Raw genomic sequence first — 25475 nt, forward strand, 5'->3', positions numbered from 1 at the left:
GGATCTTAGTGTAGGGAGAGAAGGCAAGGTGGAAATTTCTTCAGTGGAACTAGACTTTAACAATAAAAAAATATAAGGAGTTTGTTGTATAAGCCGCCCAGCACTCACTTGTGTAAGTTTACAGATAGATTTAATGAGCTCCTAGAAAAAGTCTCAATTTGTGTTAGTCACATAGCGATGGGTGATTTTAACTTTAACTTATTGGATCGTTCTAGTCAAAATGGCGATTTCTAAGATTTGATGATGTCAAATGACTTATATCCGCTTTTGAATATTCGGACTAGAATTACAAGTCAATGTGCAACGATAATTGACATTGTCTTTGTTCGCTCAGTTGATTTGAACCTAGGTTTTCCTGATGTGATTATGTTTCCTGGGTCTGATCATCTTCCACTGTCAGTCGCTATTAGTTGTGATGTGAAACGAATCCGGAAAAAGAAACTAAAAATTCGGCTGATGAAAAAAGGGAATCTTCAAAAGTTCTCAGAAGAAGTGTGTGTAATAGACTGGAGCCCAGTGTTCGAAGAGAAGGAATGCCCTACGAAAGCCTTGAGTCACCTTATGAAAGTTATTACCCCTACGTGTGACAGAACATGTCTAGTAAAAGTTATTAAATAGAAGAAGCTTGTTCCCCGTAAACCATGGATTACAGAGGAGATAATTGAGCAAAAAGAATTAAGAAATCAGCTCTATGAATTATATCTGGATTCCAAAAGTGATGAATAATTTATTTTATTTACAAAGCAAAGGAATCTGGTGAATAAAATGAGGAGAAACGCAATGTCTAATTATTACGGTAATAAGCTGGAGGAAACTAAAGGAAATATGAAAAAAACATGGAATGTTCGAAATGAGATCATGGGTGGAAAGGGAAAAGAGACCATGGCAGATATTCATTTGGGTGGTTGCAACCGTGATGATACAACTGGAATTGTAAACAAGTTTGCAAGGTTTTTCTCGAATATTGGTTCTAAAGTGCAATCTAGTTTTATTGATAAATATAATGAAATACAGTGTAACACTATCAGGGATGTCCACGGTAAAACATTAAACATGGAGTTCCAGCCATGCACGTATGAAGAAGTAAAGAAAGCGGTGCCTCACTTAAGTCCAATTCTGCTGGTGTTGATGGTTTGTCCCTGCGAGCTCTTAAAGTGATTTTGGGATATATTCTTGCCTGTCTAGTGTGTATCATCAACCTTTCTCTAGAAATGGGAAGTTTCCCGGAGCAGCTTAAGGTGGCGAAGGTCATTCCACTACACAAAGGCGGTCGCAAAGCAGACATTGAAAACTGGAGACCCATATCAAGTCTACCTATCTTTTCAAAGATACTGGAGAAACTGGTGCATAAACGACTATATAACTTCCTTCAGACTAACAGTCTGTTGAGCCAGACACAGTTCGGGTTTCGCAAGGGTCACTCCATGGCACACGCCTTGCAGCACCTGGTTCAAAGCGTAAACTGTTCATTAGACTTAGGTGTCATACCTATGTCTATTTTCATTGACATCAGAAAAGCCTTTGACATGGTTGATTTCAAAGTATTGCTTTACCGAATGAGAAATCTTGGAATCAAAGGAATTTGTCTAAGATGGTGTCAATGAAGTTATCAATGTCAATGGTGTCAATGGTCCCTCAAAATTGTGTTAAATGACTTAGTCTCATCTTCTTTTCCTTTGAAGTGTGATGTGCCACACGGCTCTGTGCTGGGCCCCTTACTTTATCTACTTTATCTGGTTATAATGGACTTTTATCTGTAAGATGAATGCATTACTTCCTTTGCTGATGACCCTGCACTAACAGTATTTGCAAAATCAGTTGATGATTTAATAGAAAAAGCTAATAATATCCTGAAAAGACTGGAGGTGCTTATGGGTTTAAGTTTGCTATGTGTTAATGTAAAGAAGACGTTTTTACTGACATTCTGTAGAGTGGGTGAGTCTGTTGATGTAAGCGGTAAAGTCTTGCTGCGTGGAAAGCCTATTGCCCAATTAACTTCATTCTATCTTGGTTTCTTCATTGATTCTAATCTAACGTAGAAACTTCACTGCGATACAATTTCAGAAAAAATTGTACGTGGAGTAGGAACGCTTAGAAGGTTGAAGCATGTTCTGCCCCAGAGTATTTTTCGTACGATATTATTGCAATCATTTACCCGTATATATCATATGGTTGTGTCGTGTGGAGCAGCAACTTTTATGTGAACTACAAGCGTGTGCAAGTGTTACAGAATAAAGCAGCGAAAATGATTGGGAAGAATATACAAAATGTGAAAGACATCAGTGCGTGTTTTAAATCTTTAAGGCTGCTTAATGTTGGGCAGACAAGAGACTACCAAGCCGCCATATATGTTTATAATTTTGTGAATAATCTAGTCCAACAAATTTTTGAGGAGCTCTACCGTTTCAACAGTGATTTTCGTGATTACGATACGAGAAGATGTGATAATCTGGTTGTGGAGCTTAAAAATAGTGTGAGATCAGGTTTTACTTTAAAGTATCTTGGTCCTTCTGTTTAAAATTCACTTCCTGTGAGCGTTAGGGCGGTTGAGCATCTTCCTCAATTTAAAAATAAATTAAATGAATATTTTTTGGGGAATTAGTTGTTTATTGTTTTTATTAGTTTTTTAGAGTTTTTGGTTTGGGGGGAGGAGTGAGTGGAAGGAGGCGGAAGCTGGGGGGGGGGAGGAGTGGGTTGATGGGCAGGGTGGAGGAGTGAGTAGATGGGCGGGGGGAGGAGTGGGTTGAAGGGCTGCGGGAGTGGGTGGATGAGCTGGGGGAGGCTGGGAGTTGTATTTGATGATGGTTATTGCTCTGGAAGTGTGTAAGTGAAGGGGATTGGCTTAGTTTTTTTTGTTGTTTTTCCTTATTATTTGTTTCTGGAATTGATTTATTATAGGTTGATCTAGGAAGAGTTATGTTTGTAATCGCTATGCGTTAGCAAAAATTTTTTTTCCCCTAGCGTAGTGTTTTCTAATTACATTGGCTTCATTTTTTGTTTATTTGATGAAATAAAACATAAACCTAAACTTTAAGATCGTAAGGCCCAGGAATTTGAGGGAGGCTGTAGTTTCCCTCAGATTTTCGATATGACCCGGTATAATACTAAAATAGACAAGATTGTAAAAGCCTTTTCATGTCGTCAAACATCGCTAATAAACTGTAACTAAGCTGTAACTACAGTATTGAACTGTAACTGAATAGCTATTTCAACCAATATCAACCGAAACTCTAAAAACGAATTCTGATAACACATTAGATACTGTTCACAAACATATATCCATCTATATTCATAAAAAAAAATTGATGTTTTCAAAACATACAAATTTTTTAAGTTTCAAACATTCAGGGGTAATGAACTCTAAGCAAGGAGCGATGCGGCTCAATAGTAACAGAAACTTTAAGAGATAGAGTTTTGATATCAACAGATACTTCAGTAGAATCGAAATTTGATGCTTATATTCAAAATATATAAAATTAATCAAGTTCAATGTTACCGATCAAAAGTTTTGAGCCTGAGAAAGTTTGCCCAATTTTTGAAAAAAGAGGAAACACTCCAAAATATCAAGTGATCTTAATGAAATTTACACCATCAGAATCAGCATATAAGAGAACCCTACTGTAGAAGTTTCAAGCTACTTTATTCAAAATACGAAATTCTGCAATTTTTGCGAGAAGAAAGATCACGGATGCATGTTTCTTTTTTTTCCCAGGGGGGATCATACTGAACCAGTAATTTTAGAAGACCAGGAAAGGGCTCATTTGATCGGAAATCAAAAGTTATAGTGCCCTTGTCAAGCTACCAAAAATATTGGAGGGCAGCTAGCCCCCTCCCACGTCCCTCTTTACCTTGAATTCATCCGATTTCCTTGAGGATGACTTGACCCCCCACAATCCCTGGGAGAAGGGCTGCATGCAATGAGCTTTGCTGATTGTTTACAAATAGTATTAGTTATTGGGAACTATACGGATATTTTTCGGAGGGATTTTTCTGGCGGTAGACGAGTCACGTGGGAGGATTTTTCCATGGAGGAGTTTTTCTTGAGGGAAGGGAATTTTCCATGGAGGGGAAGCCAGATTTCCTGGCATTCTTTAAAGACGAACAGAAATTAAATAAACTAACAATTTTTTTTCAACTGAAAGTAAGGAGCAACAATAAAACTCACAATGAACAAAATTATTACATATATGAGGGGGGTTGCCCCCTCCTTAATACTTAACTCTTTACGCTAACGTTTTTCTTAGAACTTTAAAAAAGCTTGTTATTCTAATTAAATGCCCCTTGTGTTTCAGAAGGCATCCTTAAAGAATTGAAACAAAATGTCAAACTTTAGCGTAAAGAGCTAGGTATTGAAGAGAGGGCAACCGCTCTCACACACTTAATAATTTCTGTTCGTTTTAAGCTTTTGCTGTTGCTCCTTACTTTCAGCTGAAAAAACTCGTTTTTTTTATTTAATAAAGTGACAAGTTAAATGCTGCAAGGTTCAAGGTTCAATTGGCTTAAATAACACGTAAAATAAGTAAATAAGCTGAGTCAAACTCAAAACGAATAGAAATTAACATGGGCAGGGCTCAAAACCCCTATGCCTTTCAAAGGCCAGAACATAATTTACGCTTTACTGTAAAAATATAAATGTTTTTACTTTTGTAACTTTAATAAATCAAATAATATTAACATTTTGATTACTAAATATCAGTATATGTATATTAAACTGATAATGCATATTCATTTTTTTTCAGTAAAGTGCAAATTATGTTCTGGCCTTGGGAAGGCATAGAGGTTTTGAGCCCTGCCCATGTTAATTTCTGCTCGTTTTGAGTTGGACTCGGTTATTTATTCCAATTTCTGTTCGTTATAGGTTTTATTTATTTATCAATGCTGATTTGTGGTAGTTTCACGCTTGGTAGATTATTTGATTTAATTTTTGCTCATTTTTGGTTTAATGGAAGTAGTGATCGTCCTCTTGACGCGGGACGAGATTAGGGACGAGATTGCAAAAAGCAACCAATCCCTTTATATTATAGACCTATAAAGCGATCAAACATGTTTTGGAACTATGGGCGAGATTGTGTAATGCAATCAGACTGGTTTAGACACAGGTTTCTAAGCCAAAACTTTTGATCATCACATTACGTATTCAAAAGGTTTATTGCGCCTTCCGTAAAAAATACTGGATTCAGTCATAGGGGAAGAAAATCATGTTCTTCGTATAAATAATGTTTTTTACTAAAGATACATCCAAGCCGTGCGTGTTTCTGACTCAAAAATTGTCAGACACTAATAACTTCTAGGCTGAAGGTACCATGAATCTTGTCTAGAATTGACTGGCATATAGTGTTAAATTATTTACCAAAAAAATAACTCTATATGCAAAAAGGGTATAGCATTTGCGAATTGGATTGTATGAACGATATTAATTGTTGATTGAATAATAGGGTTGTGAATGATCCTAATTAGTGATCGGACCGTATGACGGTGGTAAAAATAGGGCTAAACTAATTATCAGTTAAGATAACCCCTAAGGGCTTGTTAACTCAGGCAATTTGTTATAAATTTGGAACAACATCAATCTATTAAAAGGGTTAACGATGATAGAATAACCTTTTGACTTTGCCTGACTTTACTTTTTCAATGTATACATTATTATACACAAGTGGTGTTTGAACAATGTTGCCAATTTAATATGGGGTTTAACGTTATAGTGTACTAAAAAGTTGATACTAAGAGACATGTAGATGGTAAGAAAAGAATTTTAATAATGAAATTCAGAACAACCCTTTGAAATCCTTGCAAATCAAGTAGTGAGGTGATTATAGAGTTGAAGCATCATGGATCATAAGCACCAACGACCCTAACCACCAGGGACCTTAACCTCCCAAAGGTCCCCTGCCTCCAACCTCCAAGGGGCCCCTCACCCGAAATTTTTGCCCCCCCCCCATTTTTTGAATTTTTTTTTGTTTTTTTTTAACTTTTTTTTATTATTTTTTTAACATGTTTTATTTTTTCAACTTTTTTTTATATCTCTTAGAATGACATGTAACATACTTAAAACAAAAAAAATCACATTTAATATTTTCCAAATTCAAAATAAGAATAATATAGAAATGTTAGTCGAGACTTTTACTATTAGAAAAGTACTGTTTGTAGTAGCACTTTTTTTATTGGACTATTTTTTTTTTGACCGAAATTATTCAACTTTTGTTTTTTCGTATCTTAAAATGACATGAAATATGCTTATGACTCTAACAATTGTACTCTATGCTTGCTCATAGACACGATGCGGCTTTCCCACTGGTACTTTATGGTGGGTTATCGACAGTACCTAGTTTATTGCATGTATTAAATCAGTATTTCTTACGCAGTGGAACGATAAACACATAAGTCATATCTTTAAAAAAGTGAAGATGGTGCATTTTAAGAAAGTGTGTTCACATGATAGTGCTATTGTAGCATTGAATGCTGACAAGGAGAATTATTTAAACTATGAAATAAGTACAAGTGGTAGCACTATCGGAAACATATACGTGCATTGTCATGACAGTAATTAATTGAATTTCTTTGGAGTACCAAAAAATTCAACTCATATGTTGGTGGATATGCGAGATTGAGATCTCCAGAGTTGATTGCACTCAAAGAGAATGCCAATAAAAAAATAATTGTTGATGATAGAGGACAACTTCTTGCTACTATTGCAGGTAACACATTACCTACTGATACATCCTATCGTCAGCTTTCGGGTATTAGCATTCAACGGAAGGTCAAAAGAAGAAAGGCCTACCCTTATGCTAATATCATAAACCATATCTTGTCTACGTGCCGAAACTGTTACCTGTGTAAAAATAATTGTTGTAATACACAGTGAAATTGCCAGAAAAATAAAAAGGGCATTGGTAGAAAATATCACTAAGGGATATAAAGATGAATTGATGAAAAACAAAGTGCCAGCAAACGTTACTACCATTGATCAAACAGTCAATGAACCAAATAATATCAAATACGAAACGCATATTGAACCTGTCGGTGACACACCAGTAAAAATTATGTATGACTCAAAATGAAATAATAGTTATTCTACTGATTACGAGCTAAGAGAAGACAATTGCTACAATATCAAGAGAGAACATTGTGAAGTATTTTATGGAAAAGATTCAAAATGTCCAAAGTTGATCATTGATGTTAATAATGTATCATAATATATTTTTGTATTAATATTCTACATAGCATTATTTCATTAAAAATATAATATGCATTACATTGTAATGTGTTCATTATTTTTAGAGTATGCTAGCATATCAAACGTTTAGAATGTCTATTAAAACATCGGAGATGTAACAAAAGGAATTTGCATACATCTATTGTCAGACACATGGGATAACATTGACAAAATCTAGGTATCAGAGTGAATAATTTTTTTTATCAACATCTTTGTTAGATACATCGGATAAAATTGACTAAATCTAAGTATCAGATTAAATAAATTCTTTATCAACATCCGTTGTTGGATATGTCATTATGAAAAAATTGTAAGTAAGTAACAAACTCTTTCTTGAATTCACCTCTTGGGTACAAAATACAGAAATTTAATTAAGGAAATTATTAAAAAAATTGTAAGTAAGTAACAAACTCTTTCTTGAAGTCACCTCTTGGATACACAATGCAGAATTTTCATTTAAGAAATTATGAAAAAATTGTAAGTAAGTAGCAAATTCCTTCTTGAATTCGCCTCCTGGATGAATAAAAAAGACATTTCATTCAAGAAATTATGACAAAATTCTAAGTAAGTAACAAACTCTTTATTGTTTTCACCTCTTGGATACACGATGCAGGAATTTCTTTCAAGAAATTATGAAAAAATTGTAAGTAAGAAACAAACTCTTTCTTGAATTCACCTTTTGGATACACAATACAGATATTTTATTCTAGAAATTATGAAAAAAATCGCAAGTAAGTAGCAAATTCTTTCTTGAATTCGCCACCTGGATAAACAAAAGACATTTCATTCAAGAAATTATGACAAAATTCTAAGTAAGTAACAAACTCTTTCTGGAATTCTTAGTTTGCATGCACAATACAGAAATTTCATTCAAGAAATTATGAAAAAATTCTAAGTAAGTAACAAAGTCTTTCTTCAAGTCCCCTCTTGGATAAACAATACAGAAATTTCTTTCAAGAAATTATGAAAATATTTGTAAGTAAGTAACAAACTCTTTGTTGATTTCAACTCTTGGATACACAAAAAAGACATTTCATTCAATAAATTATGACAAAATTCTAAGTAAGTAACAAACTCTTTCTTGACTTCGCCATTTGCCTGCACAATACAGAAATTTCATTCAAGAAATTATGAAAAAATTCTAAGTAAGTAACAATCTCTTTCTTCAAGTCCCCTCTTGGATACACAATACGGAAATTTCATTCAAGAAATTATGAAAATATTTGTCAGTAAGTAACAAACTCTTTCTTGAAGTCACCTCTTGGATACATAATGCAGAAACTTCATTTAAGTAATTACGAGAAAAATGTAAGTAAGTGAGTAACAAACTCTTTCTTGAATTCGCCGTTTGGATGCAAAATGCAAAAATTTCATTTTAGAAATTATGAAAAAAATTGTAAGTAAGTATCAAATTCATTCTTTAATTCGCCTCCTGGATAAATAAAATAGCCATTTCATTCAAGAAATTATGAAAAATTCTAAGTAAGTGACAAACTCTTTATTGTTTTCACGTCTTGGATACAGAAATTTAATTCAGGAAATTATGAAAAAAAATTGTACGTAAGTAACAAACTCTTTCTTGAAGTCACCTCTTGGATACACAATGCAAAAATTTTATGTAAGAAGTTATGAAAAAAATTGTAAGTAAGTAGCATATTCAATCTTGAGTTCGCCTCCTGGATAAACAAAAAAGACATTTCATTCAAGAAATTATGAACAAATTCTAAGTAAGTAACAAATCTTTATTGTTTTCACGTCTTGGATACATGATGTAGAAATTTCCTACAAGAAATTATGAAAAAATTCTAAGTAAGTAACAATCTCTTTCTTGAAGTCCCCTCTTGGACACACAATACAGAAATTTCATTCAAGAAATTATGAAAATATTTGTAAGTAAGTAACAAACTCTTTCTTGAATTCGCCGTTTGCATGCAAAATACAGAAATTTCATTCAAGAAATTATGAAAAAATTTCTATGTAAGTAACAATCTCTTTCTTGAAGTCCCCTCTTGGATACACAATACGGATATTCCATTCAAGAAATTATGAAAACATTTTTAAGTAAGTAACAAACTCTTTCTTGAAGTCACCTTTTGGATAGCACAATGCAGAAACTTCATTTAATAAATTAGAGAAAAAATGTAAGTAAGTAAGTGCCAAACTCTTTCTTGAATTTGCCGTTTGGATGCACATTACAGAAATTTAATTCAGTAAATTATGAAAAAAAATTGTAAGTAAGTAAATAACTCTTTCTTGAAGCCACCTCTTGGATAAAAAATGCAGAAATTTCATTTAAGAAATTATGAAACAAATTTGTAAGTAAGTAGCAAATTCATTCTTGGATTCGCCTCCCGGATAAAAAAAAGACATTTCATTCAAGAAATTATGACAGAATTCTAAGTAAGTAACAAACTCTTCATTATTTTCACGTCTTGGATACACGATGTAGAAATTTCATTCAAGAAATTATGAAAAAAATCGCAAGTAACTAACAAACTCTTTATTGTTTTCACCTCTTGCATATACAATACAGAAATTTCATTCAAGAAATTATGAAAAAATTGGAAGTAAGTAACAAACTCTTTCTTGAATTCGCCGTTTGGATGCACAATACAGAAATTTAATTCAGGAAATTATGAAAAAAAATGCAAACAAACTCTTTCTTGAACCCGCTTCCTGGACAGACAATACAGCAATTTCACAACAATTACAGCAAATTCAGAAATTATGAAAAAATTGTAAGTAAGTAACAAACTCTTTCTTGAATTCTCCTCCTGGATACCCAATACAGATATTTCATTCAATAAATTATAAAAAAAATTGTACGTAAGTAACAAACTCTTTCTTGATTATACCTCTTGGATACACAATACGGAAATTTCATTCAAGAAATTATGAAAAAATTGCAAGTAAGTAATAAACTCTTACTTGAATTCTCCTCCAGGATACAAAATACAGACATATCATTCAAGAAATTATAAAAAAAAATGGTAAGTAAGTAACAAACTCTTTCTTGAATTCACCTATTGGGTACACAATACGGAAATTTCGTTCAAGAAATTAGGAAAGAATTGTAAGTAAGTAAGTAATAAAATCTTTCTTGAATTCTCCTCCTGGATACACAATACAGACATATCATTCAAGAAATTATAAATAAAAAATGTTAAGTAAGTAAGACTATTCATTTTCAAATTTCATTCAAGAAATCATGAAAATATTTGTAAGTAAGTAACACACTCTTTATTGATTTCACCTCTTGGATACACGGTATAGATATGTCATTCAAGAAATTATGAAATAATTGCAAGTAGGCAACAAACTCTTTATTGTTTTCACCTCTTAGATACACATTACAGATATTTCATTCAGGAAATTATGAAAAAATTGCAAGTAAGTAACAAACTCTTTCTTGAAGTCACCTCATGGATACACAATGCAGAAAGTTCATTTAAGAAATTATGAAAAAAATGTAAGTAAGTAAGTAAGTAACAAATTCTTCCTTCAATTCGCCACCTGGATAAACAAAAAAGACATTTCATTCAAGAAATTATAACAGAATTCTAAGTAAGCAACAAACTCTTTCTTGAATTCACCGTTTGGATGCACAATAGAGAAATTTAATTCAGAAAATTATGAAAAAAAAATTGTAAGTAAGTAACAAATTCTTGAAGTCACCTCTTGGATGCACAATGCCGAAATTTCAATTCAGAAATTATGAAAAAATTGTAAGTAAGTAGTAAATTCTTTCATGAATTCGCCTGCTGGATAAACAAAAAAGACATTTCATTCAAGGAATTATGACAAAATTCTAAGTAAGTAACAAACTCTTTATTGTTTTCACGTCTTAGATACACGATGCAGAAATTTCCTTCAAGAAATTATAAAGAAAAATTGTACGTAAGTAACAAACTCTTTCTTGAACACACTTCTTGGATACACAATACGGAAATTTCATTCAAGAAATTATGAAAATATTTGTAAGTAAGTAACAAACTCTTTCTTGATTTCACCTCTTGGATACACAATACAGACATTTCATTCAAGAAATTATGAAAAAATCGCAAGTAACTAACAAACTCTTAATTGTTTTCCCCTCTTGAATATACAAAACAGAAATTTCATTCAATAAATTATGAAAAAATTGCAAGTAAGTAACAAATTCTTTCTTGAATTCACCGTTTGGATGCACAATACAGAATTTTAATTCAGGAAATTATGAAAAAAAAATTGCAAACAAACTCTTTCTTGAACCCGCTTCCTGGCCAGACAATACAGCAATTTCACTCAAGAAACTATGAAAAAATTGTAATTAAGTAACAAACTCTGACTTGAATTCTCCTCCTGGATACACAATACAGATATTTCATTCAAGAAATTATAAAAAAAAATTGTACGTAAGTAACAAACTCTTTCTTGAATACAACTCTTGAATACACAATACGGAAATTTCATTCAAGAAATTATGAAAAAATTGCAAGTAAGTAATAAAATCTTTCTTGAATTCTCCTCCTGGATACACAATACAGACATTTCATTCAAGAAATTATAAATCAAAAATGTTAAGTAAGTAACAAACTCTTTCTTGAATTCACCTCTTGGGTACACAATACGGAAATTTCGTTCAAGAAACTAGGAAAGAATTGTAAGTAAGTAAGTAATAAAATCTTTCTTGAATTCAACTCATGGATACACAATACGGAAATTTCATTCAAGAAATTATGAAAAAATTGTAAGTAAGTACAAAACTCATTGGATACATCAGATAACATTCATAAGATACAAGTTCTATTTATTTTGACTTTATGCATCATTACGTTGAATTTAGGTTAGACCAGCTATAGATGGCAGCACACCCTCTCAGACACACACTCATAGTGAGAGAGACATACAAAAAGTTGGTTTAATTCAGGTTCACTTAGAGTGGCCCCACTCTCTGTTTATCCAGCAGGCGAATTCATGAAAGAATTTGCTACTCACTTACAATTTTTTCATAATTTCTTTAATGAAATTTCTGTATTGTGTATCCAAGAGGTGACTTCAAGAAAGAGTTTGTTATTTACTTACAATTTTTTTTTCATAATTTCCTTAATTAAATTTCTGTATTGTGTATCCAAGAGGTGAATTCAAGAAAGAGTTTGTTACTTACTTACTTACAATTTTTTCATAATGACATATCCAACAACGGATGTTGATAAAGAATTTATTCAATCTGAAACTTTGATTTAGTCTAAGTATCAAACGGTGAATTCAAGAAAGAGTTTGTTACTTACTTAGAATTTTGTCATAATTTCTTGAATGAAATGTCTTTTTTGTTTATCCAGGTGGAGAAATCAAGGAAAAATTAGTTACTTACTTACTTACTTACTTACAATTTTTTCATAATTTTTTAAATGAAGTTTCTGCATTGTCTATCCAAGAGGTGACTTCAAGAAAGAGTTTGTTACTTACTTGCGATTTTTTCATAATTTCCTGAATGAAATATCTGTACTATGTATCCAAGAGGTGAAAACAATAAAGAGTTTGTTACCTACTGGCGATTTTTCCATTATTTCTTGAATAAAATATCTGTATTATGTATCCAAGAGGTGAAATCAATAAAGAGTTTGTTATTTACTTACAAATATTTTCATAATTTCTTGAATGAAATTTCCGTATTGTTTATCCAAGAGGGGACTTCAAGAAAGATATTGTTACTTACTTAGAATTTTTTCGTAATTTCTTGAATGAAATTTCTACATCGCGTATCCAAGACGTGAAAACAATAAAGTTTGTTACTTACTTAGAATTTTGTCATAATTTCTTGAATGAAATGTCTTTTTTCGTTTATCCAGGAGGCGAATTCAAGAATGAATTTGCTACTTACTTACAATTTTTTTCATAATTACTTAAATGAAATTTCTGCATTGTGTATCTAAGAGGTGGCTTCAAGAAAGAGTTTTTTACTTACTTACAATTTTTTTCATAATTTCCCGAATTAAATTTCTGTAACGTGCATCCATACTGCGAATTCAAGAAAAAGTTTGTTACTTACTCACTTACATTTTTTTCCTAATTTCTTAAATGAAGTTTCTGCACTGTATATCTAAGAGGTGACTTCAAGAAAGAGTTTGTTACTTACTTACAAATATTTTCATAATTTCTTGAATGAAATTTCTGTATTGTGTATCCAAGAGGGGACTTCAAGAAAGAGTTTGTTACTTACAAATATTTTCATAATTTCTTGAATGAAATTTCTGCATTGTGTGTCCAAGACGTGGCTTCAAGAAAGATTCTGTTACTTACTTACAATTTTTTCATAATTTCCCGAATTAAATTTCTGTAACGTGCATCCAAACGGCGGATTCAAGAAAAAGTTTGTTACTTACTTACTTACATTTTTTTCCTTATTTCTTATATGAAGTTTCTGCATTGTGTATCTAAGAGGTGACTTCAAGAAAGAGTTTGTTACTTACTTACGAATATTTTCATAATTTCTTGAATGAAATTTTCGTATTGTGTATCCAAAAGGTGACTTCAAGAAAGAGATTTTACTTACTTAGAATTTTTTTTCATAATTTCTTGAATGAAACTTCTGCATCGTGTATCCAAGAGGTAAAAACAATAAAGAGTTTGTTGCTTACTCAGAATTTTTTCATAATTTCTTGAATGCAATGTCTTTTTTGTTTATCCAGGAGGCGAATTCAAGAATGAATTTACTACTTACTTACAATTTTTTTAATAATTTCTTAAATGAAATTTCTGCATTGTGTATCCAAGAGGTGACTTCAAGCAAGAGTTTGTTACTTTCTTACAATTTTGTTTTCATAATTTCCTGAATTAAATTTCTGTATTGTGCATCCAAACGGCAAATTCAAGAAATAGTTTGTTACTTACTTACTTACATTTTTTTCCCTAATTTCTTAAATGAAGTTTCTGCATTGTGTATTCAAGAGGTGACTTCAAGAAAGAGTTTGTTACTTACTTAAAAATATTTTCATAATTTCTTGAATGAAATTTCCGTGCTGTGCATCCAAGAGGAGATTTCAAGAAAGAGATTTTTACTTACTTTGAATTTTTTCATAATTTCTTGAATGAAATTTATGCATTGTGCATGCAAACGGCGAATTCAAGAAAGAGTTTGTTACTTACTTAGAATGTTGTCATAATTTCTTGAATAATATGTCTTTTTTCTGTATCCAGGAGGTGAAATCAATAAAGAGTTGGTTACTTATTTATATACATTTTCATAATTCCTTGAATGAAATTTCCGTATTGTGTATCCAAGAGGGGACTTCAAGAAAGATATTGTTACTTACTTAGAATTTTGTCATAATTTCTTGAATGAAATGTCTTTTTTGTTCATCCAGGAGGTAAATTCAAGAAAGAATTTGCTACTTACTTGCGATTTTTTCATAATTTCTTGAATAAAATATCTGTATTGTGTATCCAAAAGGTGAATTCAAGAAAGAATTTGTGATTTACTTACAATTTTTTCATAATTTCTAAAAATAAATCCCTGCATCGTGTATCCAAAAGGTGAAAACAATAAAGAGTTTGTTAGTTACTTAGAATTTTGTCTTAACTTCTTGAATGAAATGTCTTTTTTATTTATCCGGGAGGCAAATTCAAGAACGAATTTGCTACTTACTTACAATTTTTGCATAATTTCTTAAATGAAATTTCTGCATTGTGTATCCAAGAGGTGACTTCAAGAAACAGTTTGTTAGTTACTTACATTTTTTTTCCTAATTTCCTTAATTAAATTTCCGTATTGTGTATCCAAGAGGTGAATTCAAGAAAGAGTTTGTTACTTACTTACTTACAATTTTTTCATAACGAGATATCCAACAGCAGATGTTGAAAAAGAATTTATTCAGTCTGATACTTAGATTTAGTCAATTTAATTCGATGTATCTATCAGAGATTTTGATAGAAAAAATTTATTCACTCTGATACTTAGATTTTATCAATGTTATCCCATGTGTCTGACAGTATATGTATGAAAATTCGTTTTCTTACATCTCCAATGTTTTAATAGACATTCTAAACGTTTAATATGCTAATATACTCTAAAAATAATGAACAAATAACAATGTAATGCATAATATATTTTTAATGAAATAACACCATGTAGAATATTAATATAAAATATATTATGATTCACTATTAGTGTCAATGATCAACTTTGGACATTTTGAATCTGTTCCATATAGTAGTTCTCCAATGTTCTCTCTTGATATTGTTGCTATTTTCTTGTCTTAGCTCATAACCAGTAGATTAATCATTATTCCATTTTGATTCATACAAAATTTTTACTGGTGTTTCACTGGCAGCTTCAATATGCGTTTCGTCTTTGGTATTATTTGGTTCATTGACTGTTTGATCAATTTTAGTAACGTTTCCTGGCACTTTGTCTTTAATCGATTCTTCTTTATATTCAATAGTGATATTTTCTACCAATACTCTTTTTATTTTTCCGGCAATTTCACAGTGTATTACAACATTATTTTTACACAGGTAACAGTTTCGGCACGTAGACAAGATATAGTTTATGATATTAATAGAAGAGTAGGCCTTTCTTCTTTTGACCTTCCGTTGAATGCTTATACCCGAAAGCTGACGACAGGATATATCAGTAGGTAATGTGTTACCTGCAACACTAGCAAGGAGTTGTCCTCTATCATCAACGATTATTTTAATGTTGGCATTCTCTTTGAGTGCAATCATCTCTGGAGATCTCAATCTCGCATATTCACCAACATATGAGTTGAATTTTATCGGTACTCCAAAAAAATTTAATTCCATACTGTCAAGACAATGCACGCATACCTTTCCGATAGTGCTACCACTTGTACTTATTTCATAGTTTAAATACTTCTCCTTGTCAGCATTCAATGCTACAATAACACTATCATGTGAACACACTTTATTAAAATGCTCCATCTTCACTTTTTTAAAGATATGACTTATGTGTTTATCGTTCCACTGCGTAAGAAATACTGATTTAATACATGCAATAAACTAGGTAGTGTCAATATCCCGCCATAAAGTACCAGTGGGAAAGCCGCATCGTGTCTCTGAGCAAGCATAGAGTACAATTATTATACCCATAAGCATATTTCATGTCCTTTTAAGATACGTAAAATAAGTTGAATAATTTCGAAGTCCTAAAAAAAAATTTGTCCAATAAAAAAAAAGTGCTACTACAAACAATATTTTTCTAATAGTAAAAGTCACGACTAACATTTCTATATCATTCTCATTTTGAATTTGGAAAATAATAAATGTGATTTTTTTGTTTTAAGTATGTTACATCTTATTCTAAGAGATATAAAAAAAAGTTGAAAAAACATAACATGTTAAAAAAAATAATAAAAAAAAATTTGAAAAAAACTTCAAAAAAAAATTCAAAAAAATTGGTGGAGGGGGGCCAAAAAGTTTGGGTGAGGGGCCCCTTGGAGGTTGGAGGTATGGGACCTTTGGAGGTTGAGGTCCTTGGTGGTTAGGGTCATTGGTGCTTATGAGCCTTGATGCTTGAAACCTATAATCACCTCACTACTTGATTTGCAAGGATTTCTAAGGGTTGTTGTGAATTTCATTATTAAAATTCTTTTCTTGACATCTACATCTCTATTAGTATCAGCTTTTTAGTATACTATGACGTTAGGCCCTATTTTAAATTGACAACATTGTTCAAACGCCACTTCTGTATTATACAGAACACATCGAAGAAGTAAAGGTAGATCAAGTCACAAGGTCATTCTATCATCGTTAACCATTTTCATAGATTGATGTTGTTCAAAATTTATTACAAATTGCCTGAGTTAACAAGCCCTTCGGGGTTACCTTAACTGATAATCAGTTTAGCCCTTCTTTTACCCCCTTCATACGGTCCGATCACTAATTAGGATCATTCACAACCCTATTATTCAATCAACAATTAATATCAATTCGCAAATGCTATACCCTTTTTCGCAAATAGAGTTATTTTTTTGGTAAATGATTTAGCACCATATGCAAGTCAATTCTAGACAAGATGCAAGGTACCTTCAGCCTAGAGGTTATTAGTGTCTGACAATTTTTGAGTCAGAAACACGCACGGCTTGGAGAAACCTGTGTCTAAACCAGTCTGGTTGTATTACACAATCTCACCCATAGTTCCAAAACATGTTTGATCGCTTTATAGGTCTATAATATAAAGGGATTTGTCGCTTTTTGCAATCTCGTCCCTAATCTTTTCCCGCGGTAATAGGACGATCACTACTAATGGAGTTCTTTACTTGTCTTTGAAATGTGTTTTTAATTAATGTCTGTCGTTTTAAATAGTCTTTGCAGGGAAAAAGAAAATAAAACTTTAAATCTTTTCGTTTTTTTAAGACTTTATAGTTTGGCCTGCTATTTGTATGCTGTAGAAAAATTTCCAGCAATTTTTAACAACATACAACCTTTTAAAAATCTGGACGAACATAGTAGCGTTTAATTTAGTTTCATACCTCCTCTAGTTGACCTGAAATAGAAAAAATGATACCATTCGCAAAAAAAAAAATCTTTTTACTTTCTTTGATAGCTTGGATACACTTACGCTATTTTTATTTGGTTAAATTTTAAGAGCCGAAGTGGCCCCAAGAGTTTGAACACAATACCCTCAGTCATTCTTGGGATACTGCTGAGATACCTTATTGGGAATTAGCATTAACACAGTGCATTTTGATTTAATTTTAAGGCAACTTTTAGTTTTTAAACATAATGGGCAAATGGGGGGGGGGTCGTGGGAGGGGAATTCGTTGCCCTCTAATCACTTTTGAAAATTAAAAAGGGCATTAGCCCTTTTTATTTTCAATCGAATGAGCCCTTAATGAAGTTCCTACGACAACTCCTTCGATACGAAGTGCCCTGGTCTAAAAGAAATAAATAAATAATACATTATACCCACATCGATCTTTACTCTAAAATTGGCAAATCTTCCAGTCCCTTTCGACTATTAAAAAGAGCACTAGCCCTTTGAATTTCCAGTCGAATGAGCCCTTTTTCAAGTTTCTACGACAAAGCTTTCAATAAAAACCTTATATAACCCCCAGGCATAACTTACAACCCTTGCCCTGAGGGCTGTCAGGGGAGTGTCATCCTCAAAGATATCATTTCCGGACCTTTCAACTGCTTTGAAAAAAATGGCTATCTCAAAACTTTCATTGGATATGTTTGGATAAATGGTGGGCGTGGAAGGGGTGTTAGTTGCCTTCCAATCACTTTCAACTATTAAAAAGGGCACTAGTCATTTCAATTTTCAATCAAATGAGACTTTTTTGAAGTTTCAATGACAGTGCCTTCTATAAAAACCTAATATGCCCCCAGGGCATAACTTACAACCCTTGCCCTGAGGACTGTGGGGGGGGGGGTTGTCATACTCAAAGACCTAAGTTCCAAAGCTTTCAACTAAGTTTAACAAAATAGCTATCTCAAAATTGTGAATGGATGTGTTTGGGGAATAGGTGGGCGTGAAAGGGGAGGTTAGTTGCCCTCCAATCACTTTCGACTATTAAAAGTGGCACTAGCCCTTTGAATTTCCAATCGAATAAGCTCTTTATGAAATTTCTACGACGAAGCTTTTTATAAAAACCTTATATGCCCCCAGAGGATAACTTACAACCCTTGCCCTGAGGACTCTGGGGAGTGTCCTCCTAAAAGACATAATTTCCAGATCTTTTAAATACGTTGAACAAAATGGCTATCTCAAAATTTTGATTGGATGTGTTTGGGGAAATGGTGGGCGTGGAAGGGGAGTTAGTTGCCTTCCAATCACTTTCAGCTATTAAAAAGGGCCAACTATTAAAAAGCCACTCCAATTTTCAATCGAATGGGCCCTTTTCCAAGTTTCTACAACAACTCCTTCGATACGAAGTGCCCTGGTCTAAAGAAAAAAAATAATACATTATGCCAACATCGTTCTTTACTTAGGCAGCGCGATTGCGCTGCCTATGATATGCGAAGAAGGAGAGCTGTTTGTTGTAAATTGAATTAGATTTGAAGACTGAGTTCAAATATACAATCAAAGTCGTTCTATAAACCGCGGGTTTTTTCCTAATTTATTTGTTAAATTATAACTTTTGGAAATATGGAAAAAGTATTTTGTCATTATATAAATGATAGAAAAATTTTCTTTGCAGAATTAAATTCACAATAGCATTTTTGTTAGTATAATATTGAAATGCAAACTCAATTGAAGGGGAGGATTCTTTCTTCTCGAAATTTGTGTTTTCTAAGGAATAAATTTTGTGCTGATGAAGACGCGAATGAGTACACTGACGAACAGAAATTGACTAAACTAACAAGTTTTTTCAACAGAAAGTAAGGACCAACATTAAAATTTACTACGGACAAAATTATTATGTATATGAGTGGGGTTGTCCCCTCCTTAATACCTTACTCTTTACACTAAAGTTTTTTTTAAACTTAAAAAAAAGTTTATTATTCTAATCATATGGATTTTGTGTTTCAAAAGTCATTCTTAAAGAATTGGAACGAAATGTCAACTTTAGCGTAAAGAGTGAGGTATTGAAAAGGGGAAAAAAACCTCACATACGTAAAAATTTCCATTCTTTTTAAGTTTTAATGTTGCTTCTTACTTTCAGCTGAGAAAACTTGTTTTTTTATTTAATAAAGTGAAACGTCAAAAGCCTATAGCATGAGAAAAATTGCCTGATTTTAGAAGACGTAGGAATAGAGCCCCAAAACTGGAGTTCATCTTGGTGGAAACCCTGTCATCAAATTCAAAATGTTCAAGGAAACTGCATAGATTTGAGCCTCCTAGAAAGTGGGCCATGTCTTTCAATAAACAGCCATCGGCAATCCTTTTCATCAACTAACTATGAAGATGTAAGACATTCTTTACTAGCATGCAGTATCAAGATTGCCACCTGTAGCATAACAGTACTATCTTACCACTATTTCGGTAAGTGTAGTACTGTAGCACGTGCTCAGGACTGCTAAAATAGCACGAAAGTACTATTTTAGCACTATTTAAACGCTATTTCAGTCGTGTTTTTGCAGTGGCGGATCCAGGGGGGTGAGGGGCACGCACCCCCCCCCCTAGCGTAGTCTAAAGTAGTGTAATTTACTTAATTAACTCAAGTTTGCGCTAATTAAACTTGATCATAACGCAAGTTTATCGGATCAACTTATTTCCCCCCCCCTTGAAAAAAAATCCTGGATCCACCCCTGTGTTTTTGACTGTGGTACCAAAAATCACTGTGTAGCACGCAGATTTGAGAAATTGCAGCAATTTTCGAACTGAACATGGTAGCAACCCTTTGCAGTGTGGCTCCCACTTCAACTTCTGACGCAGCCATAGGCCTCTTCAATAACCACATGCAATAACAATTGTTTTAGAAAATAAACAACAACAAAATAGCTGTGCCTCTAAATCCGTGGTCAAGAAAAATAATTGACTTCTTAGTTTTGTAAGTTTTTAAGCTGTGCGCTGAAATAAAGTTAGAGCTTCAATCACATTTATTAAGAGCATTAATAAGTAATTTTAGAAAAAAAATAAGCCGGAACAAAATTTATCAGTCTCAAAAACTAGAAATAGTTACTCAGAGTTGTTCGTTTAGAAAATAACATTTAATATTCTAAAGGACACATTGATTCAGCATCTTCGTTTTTTTCTTTCCATCTAGTTCTTTTGGGGGTATCAATTAGGAGGTAGTTGGCAATTGGCCACTAGAGTTTGAAAAACATCTGGTGATATTTTCATAGAAAATGAACCCCCACCTAGATGTATGTAAATATATATTTTGTATCTTCATATTTAAATATCAAAACTTCCGTCTCCCCTCACCCGTATATTTTTGGGAGTTGACACCCCTCAGTGCTTTTTTACTTCAAGGCGTAGCCTCCTTGTATCTGTTATTTACTGTGAATATGCTCTCTGTTTGCATACGCTCTCCTTCATTTATCCATGATATAGCTACTATACACATAAAACACACGCAAACGTTCCATAGGTCTTATAGCCCTATAAAAGCCCACTATTCCCGAAACTTTTCCCGGCATGTTTCAGAACCTGTCAAGAACATCTGATTGATAGCCTTTCCATATTTGAGACCCTAGGGCGATGGTGATACAAGATATACGAATTGACACTTAGTTCTTCGACTCCTGTGGCGAATCAAGTTCAAAAGTGCTCTCATGGGTGTTTTTTTTTTTTTTTTTTTTTTTTTTGCAAGACCTATTCTCAGAATAGATCTATTTTCTAGACTAATGGAAGAAGAACATCCTAGTGAAAGGAAAGCCCTAATTCGTGCAAAGACATGTCAGCAATTATTGGAGATTGACACGAAAGGATCTCGTTGAGGGACAGGATCTTTTGTTGTGTATTAAACAGTAGTTGTGTAATATTAGCTGAGTCAAATTTTTAAAAGACATGTGAGCACTAATTTTTTTAATCTCTATCGTCTCGCTTTGTCTTGGAGAATAACTGGAATAGGAGATCATTGTCATAAAGCTGAATTAATCTTTTACTTTGCCAGTCGGAATTGGTTGCCGCAAGGGGATAGATGGTCTGTTAAAATCAAAATACATTAAGTGGGGAAAATCAATCGTTGACCAAGTTTAGTTAGAAGTTACTTCATTGGAAAAACAATGATAGAGGGCTTTAGGTTTTGAATGAAACAAATCAAAGTTAAAGTTCATTGGCATATTATAAATCGAAATAGCAAGGCATATGAACTTATATAATATTGGAATTTACTGGTTGGACATAACGACAAAATAAATAAGGAAAACAAGGAATTTTTCCGTCAGCAAAGGAAGTAAACGCACAGGTTTTGGCAGGGATACCTAACTTGCCATCTGCAGTAAGGAAAATTCCGGTAGTTTGGCAAACCTTTCATTTTTTAATTTATTCTTAGAAACAATGGAAACAATTTATTCTTCGAGATAATGGAAAAAACATCTGTAAGCGTTCAAAAGTTGTCTGAAGAGCATTCAGGATATGTCTCGTAACTTTTTAGTATTGTTTTACGTTTTTCTATCTTACCAGTGTATCATACTACCTGAAATTAGAGATATTCTTACTTTAGGTGGTTAGAATAGCTTCTAACTTCATATAATTTGTATTTTTGACAAGCTTTTCAATTTAATATGATGAATGGAAAATATTTACCAAAATACTATTTTACCAGGTAAAACATTTTTAAAATTAACGAAATCTTTGCTAAGGGGGGCTAATGTGTCAGGATTTACGATCATTCTTTAAAATCAAAATTCACTACTAGTCTTTTAGTGTCTTAACTGACTATTTACAATGTTTGAGCTCAAATTTAGCTTTTATTAAAACCTTTTGCTCATTTCTGGTCACACACTTCCCAACAGCCTTCTTCAAAAAACAAAAAAAAAGACAAAAAAAGCAACTAAGTCTCTTCATCCTGCTCACTGCTGTCACTAGAGTACCAAGGACAGTAAAAAAGAAATATTATTGTCACTACTACTTACTGTCACTACTGTCACTTACTGTCACTACTGTCACTAGAGTAACAAGGACAGTGAAAAAGTAATCTCTTTAAATTGGTTAAGTGGAAAATTACAGAGCCCTAAACGAATATGTCTCGAGTTTATATTCCCTTTATATTTCGTTTAAATTTATATTCCCTTTATATTCCGACTTTATATAGACTTTATATTCCGTCGAGATAGTATATCTCGACGAGTATATCTAAATTTTATATTACCATGGCCCCCTTAATAATATTTGATTGTCGGGTGCCTTCCTTCCATTTTACAAAATAATATATTTGTACAATATTTTTGTATAATAACATATTATTCCATTATACAAAGAATAATAATGTCTTTTAAAGAGAAGGAAATAGTTGCCTATTAGCACCAAGTTTGTTAAATCAAAGGTTTCAATTATGAAATAGAGATGATATAGATTATAAGAAAGGAGGCAATTATGAGATTCAAAAATCAAGAAAATTTTGGAATTAAACTTTTAATGAAAAAAACCTCCGCGCATAGTTATACAATTTTTCCTAATAGCAGGTCCCAAGTTTAAAAAGGAATTATGTAGGGGATAGAATCAGTAAAACAAAAGCTAAAAAATATATGAAAAGAAAGAGCTTAGTGGAGGAAGTGTAACTTTTTTTTCGGGAGTGTAGTTGTCTTTGGGAATCAACGGATTGTTAATGCCTGAGTTTTTACGGACAAAAAGCATTGTCAAGCTTAACTAATTAATTAGATGGTACTTGTATGATATAGCCCTTATCGAACAAGTTGTTCATTCATTGACGCATTATAGAACCGTTTTTTTTTCGTTAGTTTCTTTTGGCTTAGCGTGAGAGAAGACAAAGAAAAGTGAAAGAATAGATGAAAATAGATCATTTGGGCTATATATTGCACATTCGGGAGGGGGGTAAAGTATTTGGACAGTGTGAAATTAAAAACAATTCCTACTTCATAATATGCAGAATAATGTTACCTAACACATTAATAATGCAGATCCCCCTCTTCCTCCCCCCCCCCCATGTACAAATATATAGCCTAAATTTATTTCTAAAGTATTATATTTTTATTATACTTAGGTATATTTCATTAGGATTGAGCGTCAGAGAAACATATTAGAAGAATATTAGGTAGGGACTATATCATACAAGTACCGTTATGCTTAATATTTTCACGGTTCAAAGTGGCAATACTAAAGAAAGATGGCACTTCGCTATAATCTTCGTAATTTTGAAACATCCGAGTACAAAATCTCTGTGAATCACGATTTTAAAGTATTAATAATCTTACTATGAGTCCAGGACTTTTTCATGTTTTCATAAAAAAATTGAAAAAAAAAAATTTCCCTCTAGAATTCGTAAAATATGTCCCTCCTCCCATGTTTTTCTAAAATCGAATGCTCTCCTTATAAGATTCAAGTAGACATTATTTGTGCGATAATGTCTAAAAGACGCTACTGATGCGTGTTACAGATTAAAGAGATTCTAAAAGGAAAAAATGACGCAAAATGTTTTATTTCAAGGCAGAGACCATTCATTTTCCTTATTATTTTTGAACTTGTGATTTCAAAAAGTTTAAACGGTGGATTTTTCGTTACTTTTTCATAAAAATTATCACCCAGTTCATTGTTTATTCTCATGACCTCTTCTCCCAAACTCAGTGAAGACCTGGTTTCATTTGACCCTAGATAACTGTCTATGAAGCACAATCTTCAGCGGTCTGGCATCCTTCATCCATAAGACAGCACCAAGTCATCTCAACCTTTCTTTCGTTTCAGCCCAAAAAAGTAGGATCGACCCACATTTTTCGTATAGCTTATTGTTTGACTACGGTCGGTGAGACGGATATCTAAGGCTAAATGTACTCACCAATTTTTATTACAGGAGGTAAACACGATGTCAAATTTATCAAGGATGAAAAGACAAAAAAGTACAGTAGCATTCCACAGTAAGAACTATTCCTACAGTTTTTGCCAGTAGAACACTCAAAACTCACTTTCCTATGATCACTAGCTTTCCATTTTACACATTTTTTCATTCTATAGGAAACATGCGACCTGCTATGGAAAGCCTCACTAAGAGAACTGAAGCTTCATAAGCTCTTGCACCAGGAAGCCCTTCGTTGGTCCTGAAGGATGGACACTCTGAGGGATTTCTGATTTGTATTTGACTCTGTCAAATTGAAGGAAATTTCAGATATTTTTTTTTATATTTAATTAACGAAAATATAAAACAACACCACTCTATATACCAACTTCTTGAGAAAATAAACTTAACTCAATGAAGAAGTTACTTTCTTATGGTTATTAAATAAAAAAACAAGTTTTATTTTTTAACTGAAAGTAAGGAGCGACATTAGAACTTGAAACGAACAGAAAATATTCCGTTTATGAAAGGGGTTGTCCGCTCGTCAATGCCTCGCTCTTTACGCTAAAGTTTTTTATTGTTCTAAAAAATAAAGTTGTGAGACAGAGTCAAACATTAGCGTAAAGCGTCGAGGAGGCTGTTTTATCCCTGGAGTTTTTGTTATATTATCTTTGGTCTATTTTAAACAAAATGACTATATAAAAAATTCGATTGGACGCATTTGGGGGAAAAAAGGTAAGAAAAGAAGGAAAAGAAGGTCTCAACTTAGAACGCCTTTCCCCGGGCCCTGGGGGGCTGTATCGACATCATAGTTTTTCCTTAATTGATCTATGAACTATTTTTAAAAAAAAGGCTATCTCAAAATTTTGATCGGATGGGTTTGGGGGAAAGGCATGGGTGGGGGGGGGGCTAGTTGCCCT

General features: G+C 32.8%; 1 protein-coding gene across 7 annotated transcripts in view; it reads right to left on the bottom strand.

The window, feature by feature from the left end:
• The window catches only part of LOC148954888 (glutamate receptor ionotropic, kainate 2-like), a 453254-nt gene extending 428325 nt beyond the window's left edge, over positions 1–24929 (bottom strand). For all 7 annotated transcript variants that reach the window (XM_089099042.1, XM_089099050.1, XM_089099034.1 and 4 more), the window contains exon 1: positions 24559–24929. In XM_089099042.1, coding sequence (XP_088955168.1) covers positions 24559–24727 — 169 coding nt within the window. In that variant the 5' untranslated portion in view covers positions 24728–24929. The remainder of the gene's footprint in view (positions 1–24558) is intronic.
• Between the last annotated feature and the right edge of the window lie 546 nt (positions 24930–25475).

Source organism: Artemia sp. Qi Xiang Cuo, chromosome 2 (assembly GCF_049724085.1).
Source record: "Artemia sp. Qi Xiang Cuo chromosome 2, ASM4972408v1, whole genome shotgun sequence".
Taxonomy (NCBI): Eukaryota; Metazoa; Arthropoda; class Branchiopoda; order Anostraca; family Artemiidae; genus Artemia; species Artemia sp. Qi Xiang Cuo.